The sequence below is a fragment of the Filicampus tigris genome, chromosome 22, assembly GCF_054856515.1.
Source record: "Filicampus tigris isolate MCC_2025a chromosome 22, RoL_Ftig_1.0, whole genome shotgun sequence".
NCBI classification, from domain to species: domain Eukaryota; kingdom Metazoa; phylum Chordata; class Actinopteri; order Syngnathiformes; family Syngnathidae; genus Filicampus; species Filicampus tigris.
In genome coordinates, this window is record NC_141238.1 from 9,320,244 (window position 1) to 9,333,315 (window position 13,072).

Below are 13,072 nucleotides of genomic sequence, written 5' to 3' on the forward strand. Positions count from 1 at the left end.
TAGATGGACTGAAATTATATTTGCAATTAAATTGATCATAAGTCAATAAGACACCATGTGACAATGACTATATGTTCCTCTTAAACCAATCCTCAAAAAAATGATTTATTCCTTTGTAATATGTACCACTACATTGCTTAAAACGGACCAACAGTGGTAATTGGTAAAAACAGTGGTTAAAAAACAGGATTTTAGTAGATAAAGAGACGAGGATAAAATAAAAGATGTTACATTGAATAAAGCAATAAATGCAGATTTTGTAACAGATTATCATGTTAAAAATTTGAGCTCAGGGGTGCTCACACTTTTTCAGCATGCGAGCTACTAATAAAATGACCAAGTCAAAATGATCTACCTTCCGTGTAAAGTAAGTTTTGCATATTTGTAGTGGGTAGGTCCTACCCACTACAAAAATGCAAAACACATTTATTTTCAAATAAAAAATATGTTGATGTACCTTGCATAACTGCATGAGCCAATGTTGCACAACACAACATAATTAACTATGAACATCAATTTTTTTTTTTATGTTACAGTATGCCGCCCATTGATTGAATGCGAGAGTCCAGTTCCTTTTAGAGATGTTTATTGGTCAGCAAAATGCCGTAAAACGCCAACACACTGTGGGACTACAAGTTTAGACATAGAACATAAAACAACAACTTACATTTATGACAAAGATAGCTTTGCTTAGCGTCAAAGCTAATCACGATAGACAATGCAAAATAGTACTGATCACTTTGGACTGCATTCAACCAACGGCAGTCTTCTCCCAGAGATAATCATTACTGTCAAAAATGTGATGCTTCAGCAAACTTGTTAGATTAATTTAGTATATTCACTCGGCTTTGGCAAAACAACAAGGAAAAAGTAAGCAACACGCATGGTGAATGCCACTAAGTCTCTGTGTAAAGCGTTCAAAGATTCTGTAAGACGCAACTTCCGGTATGACATTTTCAAAATAAAGGCTTCTTATTTCAAAATACAGATGGCTGCCATTACAAATGCGGTCATGAGATCTACCAATACTACCTTTGCGGTCGACGGTTAGATCGCGATCGGCGTATTGAGCACCCCTGCTTTAGCTGTTAAACATCAACATTTTCAATTAAGACTTCTTGATTATTGCTGTTGTCACCAGCACACTTGTGTCTCTTGACAGAAACCTTCCATGAGAAGCGTTGGCCACAAACTGAGCAGGCAAAAGGTTTCTCGCCAGTGTGTGCTCTTATGTGTTGTTTTAAGGTTGACTTCTGAGAGAATCTTTGGCCACAAACTGAACAGGCAAAAGGTTTCTCACCAGTGTGGGTTCTGGTGTGACGTATTAAGATACCCTTCTGAGAGAATCTTTGGCCACAAACTGAACAGGCAAAAGGTTTTTCACCAGTGTGTGTTCTTATGTGTCGTTTTAAGTTTGACTGCTGAGAGAATCTTTGGCCACAAACTGAGCAGGCAAAAGGTTTCTCATTAGTGTGTGTTCTGGTGTGACCTATTAAGCTTCTCTTCTGAGAGAATGTCTGGCCACAAACTGAGCATGCAAAAGGTTTCTCACCAGTGTGTGTTCTTATGTGTAGTTTTAATAATGACTTACGAGAGAATCTTTGGCCACAATGTGAACATGCAAAAGGTTTCTCACCAGTGTGTGTTCTTCTGTGATAAGTTAAGTGTCCCTTATGAGTGAATCTTTGGCCACAAACTGAACAGTCAAAAGGTTGCTCACCAGTGTGTGTTCTGGTGTGACCTATTAAGCTTCCCTTCTGAGAAAATGTTTGGCCACAAACTGAGCATGCAAAAGGTTTCTCACCAGTGTGTGTTCTTATGTGTAGTTTTAATAATGACTTACGAGAGAATTTTTGGCCACAATCTGAACAGGCAAAAGGTTTCTCACCAGTGTGTGTTCTGGTGTGACGTACTAAGCTTCCCTTCTGAGAGAATCTTTGGCCACAAACTGAGCAGGAAAAAGGTTTCTCTTCAGAGTGCATTCTCATGTGTTCTAAACGTCTCTTGAAAGCACAAATTTTCCCACACTCAGAACATTTCCAGCATTTGTTGTCATTTTTACATGTCATATCACCTTCACATTCTTGATCATCATCATCATTTGATGACGTCTCATCACTATCAGATAGTGGAGGACGGAGGCCGTCTCCTTGTGATCCTCCCCAGCGGTCCCCATCACCGTCTGTTGTCACGTGTTGACATGAGCTGCTGCTTGGAGGCTCCACCCCTCTGCTCACCTCACTTTGATCTTCATCTTTACTCTTTAAAGATACACGAGTCGATGGCCACTTGCAGATGTCCTGGTCCTCCTCCTTCATGCACGGGTGCTCTCGCTCCTCCTCTTTTTTAACATTAGGGGACTGCTGCTGCTGCTGGTCTTCCTCTTTAAATTGAGGTATCTCTTCATCCTCCTCTTCCCCTTTAATGTGAGGATGAACATATTCACTGATGTCTGCAAGACACAAAAAGACAAATGCACTTGGCATTATAGTTCATATTTATAATGGTTATTATGAAGGTGAGAGCCAGATAAGTTAAGATTACGACGTACTGATGCAGTTTTGTGGGAAGCCTATCCTTGGTTACTTGTGGAAAGACTTGCACACGGTCTGACATTGCACCTGTTTGAGCGGTGACCCCGTCAAAAGCGTAACTGGCCTCGTATATACATGTGCCCTTTAAGAAATCATGAACACGAATGCATCTATGACGGTGTACTAACCTCACTAAACTTTAAGCACTGGAAAAGCAAATTTAATTATGAAAGCTTCAAAGAATACAGCATTCAATCATCCTTCTAAATAATACATGCACATCAAAGCCTTATTTTGAAGCCCTTGCAGGCAGGGCTGCCCTCACCTACTCATAAGCCCCGGAGCTGACCAGCCAATATTTATTGTTAAACTTCACTAGTAGAAAATGTGTACAGATGCGTATAGAGCCATTCGTGTGACATCTCCTGCAATCTGCGCAGTATTGAGCAGGTTATGATCATTTTCATGGCCAGATATGCAGCTGGATAACCTCGATGCTTTTTAGACACAGAATTAGCCATTTCTGATTTTAAGAACATTTTTCTAAAAATAATTAGATCAATGCCTACATTTACAGTAAGTATTCCCACCTACGGACCTCTGTCAAACGGAAATTCCCTCACCCGGAAAAAAAACGTATGCATTAATTTGTGTTCTACTATATCACATTAACGATCGATTCTTTACAACGGAAGTTCCAGTATCCGGAACCCGGAACCCACTAGTGGTAAGATCGCACCTAAAAAAAATCCAACCCGACCCGACCCAGGCCCGCGGGTATTAAAACCCGACCAAGCCCAAACCCGACCAATTAACTTGATTTGTAGGCCCGAGCCCGAAGCAGACCCGAAATTTCTTAGATTTCAAAGATTATTAAGAGGGCGGCGTTCGCGTTTACGTGCGCAGAGCATGCTCTGGCTCTGTCACGTGCGCAAAGCGTGCTTTGGCTCTGCGGCTCCTGTTTAGTAGTTAAATAGCAATTACCTTACAGTGCCTTCTCTGTTTTATCCAAATTATTTACTTTATAACAAGTATTCCTTAGTTTAGTACCCACACATTGTTTTAGTATACATTTTTATAAACATTTATTTATTTTCAAAAAAAAGTGAGAGAGAAGGCCGGCCCGACCCGAACGTAATGATTGACATTTCAGGCGCGAGGTCAGGCTGGGATTTGGGCTTGGGCTTAAGATCTTACCTCTAGAACCTACAGCGAAGCCCGCAGTAGCGCAAACTCAAGCAGTTCCCGCTCGATACTATGGAAAAAGTTTGACCGCTCCGCCATCATCGGATCCAAAACGGCGACATGTAAGTTACTTTTTTGGCATGCGTTTTACTGAAATTGCGAAAGATTTAAAATGAATTCATTTACATTTTTATCTGTAGCTCATGGCGTCCAAACGAAGAAGAATGGTAATGACCGTGGAAGAGAGAGTGAAATGCATCCGATTAAGCGAAGCTGGACACAAAGTAAAAAACATCCAGGACCCAGATTACCACTACTGCGCATGTGCATTGCAGCAGGCAGACATGAGAGGCAGCTTTTGTCAACATGGCGTTGCGAATGGATTCTTTTATTTTTTTACATCGATGCATTTTTTTAACAACTTTTATTGTTGAAACTAACTGACAACAAACACCTTAACAATAATTATCCTGAGATTGGGCCTTCACACACCATTGGCAATTTGTACAAAACAAGGAAGAAAAAAAAAAAGAAAAGAAATCTACCTCTTATCTAACAAGGTCCAAGTCTGGTCTCCATCGTCTTTCAAAATTAGCAGTCCTCATCTGCAGTTGCACCGTCAATTGTTTCACTGAGTATTTTTGTTTGATTTTTTTGTATCCATTGCGCATCTGAGGGTAGTTCAGGTTTTAACCAGTTGAGTGTTACCATTTTTCTTGCAGTCATTAGGAGGAGACTGTTTTAAAACAGGACAGAAACCTTGCATACAACAAATGCGAACCGCATGGGAATACAGGTAAGAAGAAACACTTGATCTAATAAAACAACCGTTGCTCACATAATGCACATATCAAATACATTTCATATCAAATCATTTCCCACAACCAAAGGATATAAACCCCCTGCTTACAACAAACGCCTGTGTGTGTGTGTGTGGGTGTGTGTGTGTGTGTGTGTGTGTGTGTGGGTGGGTGTGTGTGTGCGGGGGTGTGTGTGTGTGTGTGTGGGGGTGTGTGTGTGTGTGTGAAAGGATGCTACGTTCACCCCCATGGATGCATGCTCACCTCCTCCTCCTCCTTCTAACTCTACATTCCCCCCGCGGGCGCGCGCTCACCCCCTCCTCCTTCTCACTTCCCAAGGTAAGATGATACATTTTATCTATTAAAACATACAACTACACTTAATACATTTATCAAATAATGTTCAAACATACCCTGACATATACTACTTTGACCTTTTGACTACTTCACATAAAATAGTGACCCCAGGATGTACGACAGTTAAATTGACCACTTCCAGATGTCCCGGAAACTATTAAAATCAAATATAATTATTTATGACTATGACCTTTGATCCAAAAAGCCATAAATATAGGATTAGATCAAAGAGTTTTGACAACAAACCGCATGATATTACTTTTTTCCCACATTTAAACAGAGAGCACTTTAATGGGGCCCTGAAAAATCTTATTTAGGCTTTCCAGTCGAACTCTTTCCACAGTTGACTCTCTACCACCCCATGACAACCAGAGCAGACATCTCCCCAGGTATCATAATCCAAGGTCACATTCATTTCCAGTTCCCATTGTCTTTTTATTTGAATCATCATTGATATTTTCTGCACTGTGCACATTTTGTTAAAGTCAGGTTAAATACTTCCATAATGAAAGGCCTGAACAAGATATAAAGCCCAGAAAATGGCAAATGTTAAATATTCAGTTAGATTTTATACTGGGGCGGGCGGGGGGTGGCGTCGATACTGAACCCCCAGTTGCTTCTGATGATGCGTCATCAGTAGGTAAGTGAGGCAACAGTGTGAAGCGCTTGTAGTACAGAAAAGCTATACAAGGGATAGCCAAAGGCAATGAATAAAAAAGAGGCTTTTCTCTGGCATTTGATCAGACCTGGAATTCTTGGCTCTTTTCCGGTGTTAATTGTATATAGTGATTTATGTCAATTTATTGGCTTTTTCCCCCCCATATTTGTATTTATATTTTATATATTATTTATATGTATATGTATTAATACGTGTATCACAGCCTTTTATTATTTTTGTTTTATTTATTGTATTTTTTTTGTGCATTGTTACAGCTTTAGCTGTTATGAAATGCGCTATATAAGTAAAATTGTATTGTATTGTATTGTATTGTATAAAAACCTTGAACGCATTTTCCCCTAACAACGTCATCTGACCATCATTACCATACACTAGTAAAGATTACATTCAAGTACAGACACATGTGACGTGCCTATTTTTAACGATAGAAAGGCGTTCTTTACAAAGCAAATTAAGTGTACAAACCTGCTCCGTGTAGCACAACACGAGGCTGCGTGCAAACTTCGCGCAACAGTTGAAGGTGTTGCTCTTTCTCTTCTTTTATTCCACAAAGTCCCCCCTCGTACTTTGTTGTCGTCATTGCACACATTTTCACACGGCAACCCCAATAAATGCGCACTTCTTCATCGCTGTTTGACGGTGAGTCGTGTGCTTCTCTTTGTTAGCGGCTAGCGAGCTCAGCTAAGGTAAAATAAGCTAACAAGGCCGAGAAGCATCAACGCGTGCCGATACGAGTTAATCGGGACACAAAGACTTAATAAATAATTTCGTAGTCCTTAGTAAGGCTGTGGTCCGTTCAGCACAAATAGGAAGGAATGATTTAGCGTAGAATGTTTTGTTCCGTAATGAAATACCGTGCACACCGCCCAGCAGTAGAACCGAGGCGGGGGTCATGCAGGACCGCCCAGCAGCACTATGATTGGCTGCTGGAAATTGGCTGGAGGCGGTGAATCGTGTGTGGAGCACTTTCATCAAGTCACCCACAGATGTCGCCATTTGTCCTGCAAATTGAACCACGCCATGGTGCATTTTATTCGGAACACAATTTGATTGCACTGTTACTGCAAGTATCATTTTTTTCCCGCTATGAACATATCTCGTTTCGCTGCTTGAAACATTTCAAAATGATTCCCCGTGCGTTTGGGTTACGGCAACCGTGGCTGCTGCTTGAATGACGGACAGCTGTGAGGCTGCGGTGTCCCAAAGCAGTCCATACTGTTACGTGGGGTCACTCACGTCGTAGCTCACTTTCTAGTTACGCTGTCACCTCGGCTTTCTGGAGTGGCCCGGATTCGACTTCGTTCTCACTCAATGGCAAACATTTGAAACAAAAGTGTTTAGAATGAATTATTGTTGCATTCCGGGGCGACGGGGTGTTTCCTAACGTTTTTAGGGTTTACAAATTCGAGAGATTTTTATTATTGTTATTTCAGCATCGTCAAGGATGTCAACATAAAACAAGTAATAACAAGGATGTTGACTAAGCCTAACTAACTAACACAATTCAGTGTTGCATGAACATTGTTGTATATCACATTTCAAGTGTCTTCATTTTTGTCAATCAGAAATGGTAACCGTCATTAAGGGCCAGTACCGTAGCTGGTTTGTGGTACATGTACATTTACTATGTACAGCACTTTGTAACAGCATTGTTTTTTAAATGTGTTATATAAATAAAATGGATTGGATTGGATTTTGTCTGTCTGCTTCTTTCAATATACCAAGGATTATTCCTCCTTGGACATGTCTCAAAATCTGCAGGTTGGAGTTCAAGTTTATGCGCCAACACTTCCTTTGCCAATTCGATGGAGAATTCCTCCATCTCTGACACTCACCACCTGGTTTCCTCAACCTTGTTGTTCATTCCTTTCATGTCAATGTTAACAACGCGAAGCGTCTGCGTTATCTCGGATCTGAAGTCTGAAAGATGTTTCTGAATTTGTCCCGCTAGCATCCTCGTGCAGTCTTCATGCTTGCACGACGACAATACGTCCTCTTTGCGGTTTGCTGTGTGCATTTCCTTTCTTCCTCCCCATTACCCCCCTTCATATAAGTTTCTTACAGGATTCTATTGACTTAACAAGTTAAACATTAGGGGGGGGGGTGACTTGGACCCACTGGTGAATTATGCTGCCACTCACATCTCCGCCATACCGGAAGTTCTGGGCAGGCCCTGTTTATACTCATTTGCATATTTTAGTGGGGGCGTGGAGAGTGGAGAATCTGATACGCAAACATTTCCGCATTGGTTGACATGTATAAAAGGAATGTGCATACATAGATTCATGCTACTTTTGCCCGACAGTTTCTGGATTTGTCCGTATACCGTGTGTCAATGAGAAAGCAGTGCAAGGTCTCATAGCTCACTGGTTAGAGCACTGGTCTTGTAAACCAGGGGTCGGGAGTTCAGCGCTCACTGAGGCCTGACACGTAGTCACATGCCCTCACCTTATAGTATGTCCCAGTGTTGGCATTTTTTGACAATATGCTAAAGCCTCGTCGTTGGCAAGAGAACCTCTTTAAATCAGGTGTCATAAATTTCATTTTCACTGAAGCCTAACAACAAATCACAGTTTACAAATGACAAATTACTCTTTGTTGTTCTAATCAAGACAAATCTGGGAGCCGAAATCAGGAATCCTGCTTCAAGACCAGAACTTCAACCAGCGTGAAGCTCTTCCCACGTCAACTTGTGCTGTGACTGGTAATCTGCACTGAAAATGTGGTGTGTGGACTCAATTTTATTTAGTCAAGTGGTTGCACAAAATATATCATCTGGATCCGGGTACATGTATTTAGTAGATGACATCTAGTTTACTTAAAAAATGTATTTTTATCCGGATGATTGTATTTCATGCAACCGCTTGAAGAAATAAAATTGAGAAAATTCAACAAAAACCTTTTTTGTGTGTGTATATTTGGCCTTGCTTGGTAGCAGAGTATTAACATGGGAATTAAAGATCGTAAGGACAACATTTACTCAGCACAAACATGAATGTTCATTTGTGACACAGTCTCTCTCACACTCTAAAAACAGTTGGGTTATTTCATTAACTCAATTTTTGGATTGTTTGTGTTGGGTCAAAATTCTGGGTTATTTCTTATGAATTAATCCAATTGTTGGTTCAAATTAACTATATATTGGGTTATACGACAGTAATGTTTTATGTTGGGTCAAAAGTCAACTTTACAGGCCCATACACAGGTGCCAGATATACAAGTATGACTCCCGGCCATGACAGCCACCGGCATACTGTTCATGTCGACACACGCAGCATCGTGGTCAAGTCAACGACACTTTTGACATTTGGATTTCTTCATTTATCACACTGTTTTGGTAAGTACTTCCCACATTGTAATCTTTTGAAAATGAGTTGCCTTGTAACTGAGCGTGTGTGTTGGACAGGACAAGTGCTGGAATCTTACAAAAAAAAAAAAAGGCATTAGTCTGCCACCATTGTAGGATGTGACACTGTATGTTCTCCAAATAATGTTCCATATTAACTTTATATGTTTACTGTAATCCACATTTCTATGATTACCAGAGTGGTTCTGGTAACCTTGCTTGGAGATTGAAAACTGTTGAGCGCAACTCTCCTCAAGAGGTCAATATATCTCAACGCACTTTTCAAGATGGACCCACAACTCATCACAGCCCGTGTGAAAGTGTAAGAAACTTGTCTGGTGATGACCGCAAGGAAGCAATGCTTGGCTTAAAGAACTGAAATAAATTGTATACCATTTTACAAATTCATCGATCTCATGCACTGATTTGCATTTCCTGGCTGACAGACAATCAGAGTGAGTGTCACTGACACCACTTTGCAGACTGCCGTTGGTGTCTTATTCATTCAACTCATAACTAAAAAGCACCATGACACAAAATATATGAATTTGCCACATTCTAAACACTACTTTTTAATTTAGATTTGTTCTCACTTCCACCATGAATGTGCTGAACAACATTCTGGACACACAAGTATGCATTGTACTTTATGAAACCATAACTGAGGACCGCACAACAAACAATGACCTCTTGCCATGTTAAGATGAGCATTTGACTGAGTAGGCTTGGATGAAATTTGGCTGCATCTAGACAACTTTACACACATGAGGACAGAAGTGGACACTTCTGCCCTTGCTTAGTTGAGTCCTTTTTCTTCAAATGTGTCACCCCTAAGCTGGACGCCCTGCCTTCACTTGTTATTACTGTATTTTCCAGACTATACGTCGCTCCGGAGTACAAGTTGCACCAGCCATAAAATGCATAATGAAGTAGAAAAAAACATATATAAGTCACACTGGAGTATAAATCGCTCCACCCCCTCTCGGAATCCAAGTTGTCTCTGTCCCGTAACGCAAATAAATGTGTCCATATAAATCAAATTAATACATTTGTGCTCTTAGTACACATCATTTCCACCGAGCTACGATGGTAACATGTAGCTAACATCCACACATGTAGCATTACAAGAAAGTTACGTTAATACAACTTTAAACTCACCAAAACGGTTGTAGATCGATTAAATAAGTCTTTTATGTTTCCAAGTCTCCAAAAGTATTTTTGTATTCGGTCGTAATTTTCTTTGTTCTCTCCTCCTCCGCTCCGTGCATGGGTGTGTGTGTGCATGTGTGTGCGTGTGTGTGGCTGGCAAGACCACAGCAAAACATGGCACATTTAAAGGAACAGTACACTATTTTGTATAGATGGATTGATACAGTCAAATTGTCTTTTTATCATACTATTTTAATTACTTATTCAACAAAATATTAGATTTTAACTGTTTAAATTATTCATGCATTTTAATAGCTTTTAGGGTTGATCTTATGTTTCTTTATGTGGGTTACAATAACATGTGGTCGACTGGTTAGCACGTCCGCCTCACAGTTCAGAGGTCGTGGGTTCGATCCGGGCCCCAACCTCCCTGTGTGGCGTTTGCATGCTCTCCCCGTGCCCGCGTGGGTTTTCTCCGGGTATTCCGGTATCCTCCCACATTCCAAAAACTTGCATGGTAAGTTGATTGGACACTCTAAATTGCCCCTAGGTGTGATTGTGAGTGTGGATGATTGTTTGTCTCTGTGTGTCCCGCGCCTACTGCCCGAAGACAGCTGGGATAGGCTCCAGCGCGCCCCGCGACCCTTGTGAGGATAAGCGGTATCGATAATGGATGGATGGACAATAACATGTGAAATTAATACAGAGGTAATTGTCATGGCTTGTTCGTGCTGACTTGTATTTATGATGTTTTGTCTCCCTCTGCAGCTTGACCAAGCTGTAAAATGGCTCTAAACACATCAAGATAATATGTCGCTTAGCAGATTACGTGAACTATGAGCTGTAGGTGGCGTGATTAAATCTGCCAATAAGAAGACAAGTTAGAAATATTGGTGACAGATTCAATTACGCTAAAGCGCCTGCAGAGGGAGGCAAAACATCATAAATACAAGTCAGCACTAACAAGCCATGACAGTAATAATGTGTGAATAATTTCACACATAAATCGCTCCAGAGTATAAATTGCACCCCGGGCCAAACTATGAAAAAAACGGCCACTGAAAGTCCGGAAAATATGGTAATACACTTTTGGGGAAGAGGCAGTATCCTTAGTATTGCATGGCATGGCATGGCATCTTCCAAGCCGCTTATCCTATACAGGGTCGCAGGAAGGTGCTGGAGCCTATCCCAGCTGACAATGGGCGAAAGGCAGACTACACCCCAAACTGGTCGCCAGCCAGTCGCAGGGCACACACACACACAGTCACTGAGCGGGAACCGATCCCACGCTGCCCGCACACAACTCAGGCGTGTGTACCACTACACCATCAGTGACCCATCCTTAGTATTATAAATAAAATAAAATTAACTAAATAAATAAAATAGTGCAATAACCCAATTATTTGCATTGATTTGACCCAATTTGTTGTGTTCATTTAACCCTAAACGTTGGGTCAAAACTGAATAACACAATTTTTTGGTTCAAATTGACCCAAGTCTGGGTCGGTCCTTTTTTAACACAACAATTGGGTCAAATTTAACCCCAAAATAGTTATTTTGACCCAACTGTTTTAAGAGTGCATGACCATGCTACAACTGCATGTTGTACTTGGACTTAAACTAATGTTTAATGGTTTACAAGACCAGAGCTCTAACCACTGAGCTATGAGGCCTTGTGCTGCTTCCTCCTTGAAAAACAGACATATGGACAAATCCAGAAACTGTCGGGCAAAAGCTGCATGAATCTGTGTATGCACTTTCCTTTTTTACATGTCAACCAATGTGGAAATGTTTGCGTACCAGACTCTCCACGCCCCCATTAAAATATGCAAATGAGTATAAACAGGGCCTGCCTGGGATTCCGGTATGGCGGAGATGTGAGTGGCAGCATAATTCACCAGTGGGTCCGAGTCGCCCCCCCCGCCCATAATGTTTAACGTGTAAAGTCAATAGAATCCAGTCAGAAACTTGTATGAAGGGGAAGTAATGGGGAGGAAGAAAGGAAATGCACACAGCAAATCGCAAAGAGGACGTTTTGTCGTCGTGCAAGCACGAAGTCTGCACAGGGGTGCTCGAAAGTTCATCATTACGATGTGTCAAAAATCAACAGCCATTGTTGTGCTGAGAAAATGTTGTCATTACGATCTTTAATTCCCATGCTAATACTCTGCTACTGAGCAAGGCCACGTAGCTTAGCAGTTAAAGCGCCGTTTAACGTGCTAAGACCTGGTTGAAGTTCTGGTCTTGTGAAGCAGGAGTCCTGATTTTGATTCTCACACTTTTCTTGGTCAGCACAACAGAGAGAAATTTGTAAACTGTAATTAGTTGTTTGGCTTCAGTCAAAATGTAATCTATGACTGCTCATTTACGAAAGCAGTTCTCTTGCTAACTACGGGGCATTATCCAAAAATGCCAACAGTAGCACATAATTCAAGTGTAACTATTTACCAGGCCTCAGTGAGAATTGAACACACAACCCCTGGTTTATTAGACCAGTGCTCTAACCACTGAGCTATGAGACCTTAGGGTTAAGTTGATTTTAAGAATAAACAATTGGTCAGTTCCAGTACAATGCAGCGTGGTAATTAGCATGTGTCAAAAATCAACAGCCATTTTTGTGCTGAGAAAATGTTGTCATTACGATCTTTAATTACCATGCTAATACGCTGCTACTTAGCAAGGCCACATAGCTTAGCAGTTAAAGCACCGTTTAACGTGCTAAAACCTGGTTGAAGTTCTGGTCTTGTGAAGCAGGAGGCCTGATTTTGATTCTCACACTTTTCTTGGTCAGCACAACAGAGAGAAATTTGTAAACTGTAATTAGTTGTTTGGCTTCAGTCAAAATGTAATCTATGACTGCTCATTTACGAAAGCAGAACTGCTTGCGAACTACGGGGCATTATCCAAAAATGCTAACAGTAGCACATAATTCAAGTGTAACTATTCACCAGGCCTCAGTGAGAATTGAACACACGACCCCTGGTTTACTAGACCAGTGCTCTAACCACTGACCTATGAGGCC

The 13,072-nt window shown here is 41.1% G+C and overlaps 1 protein-coding gene and 2 non-coding genes across 4 annotated transcripts; all 3 read right to left on the minus strand.

Moving 5' to 3' along the window:
- Positions 1-573: 573 nt before the first annotated feature.
- LOC147126909 (uncharacterized) lies at positions 574-10,196 on the minus strand. Of its 2 annotated transcripts, none has more exons than XM_086022134.1 (2): positions 10,060-10,196; positions 574-2,452 (listed from the first exon to the last, which is right to left on the minus strand). In XM_086022134.1, exon 2 carries the CDS (start codon positions 2,316-2,318, stop codon positions 1,089-1,091), a length of 1,230 nt encoding a protein of 409 aa, XP_085878260.1. In that variant the 5' UTR covers positions 2,319-2,452; positions 10,060-10,196; the 3' UTR covers positions 574-1,088. The 2 variants fall into 2 exon arrangements, with proteins under 2 accessions (XP_085878260.1, XP_085878259.1); XM_086022133.1 differs by lacking the exon at positions 10,060-10,196 and adding an exon at positions 6,021-6,448.
- Positions 10,197-12,499: 2,303 nt separating this feature from the next.
- trnai-aau (transfer RNA isoleucine (anticodon AAU)) lies at positions 12,500-12,572 on the minus strand. The gene has a single exon. It is a non-coding gene; the product is annotated as a tRNA-Ile (tRNA).
- A 427-nt stretch (positions 12,573-12,999) lies between these two features.
- On the minus strand, positions 13,000-13,072 carry trnat-agu (transfer RNA threonine (anticodon AGU)). The gene has a single exon. It is a non-coding gene; the product is annotated as a tRNA-Thr (tRNA).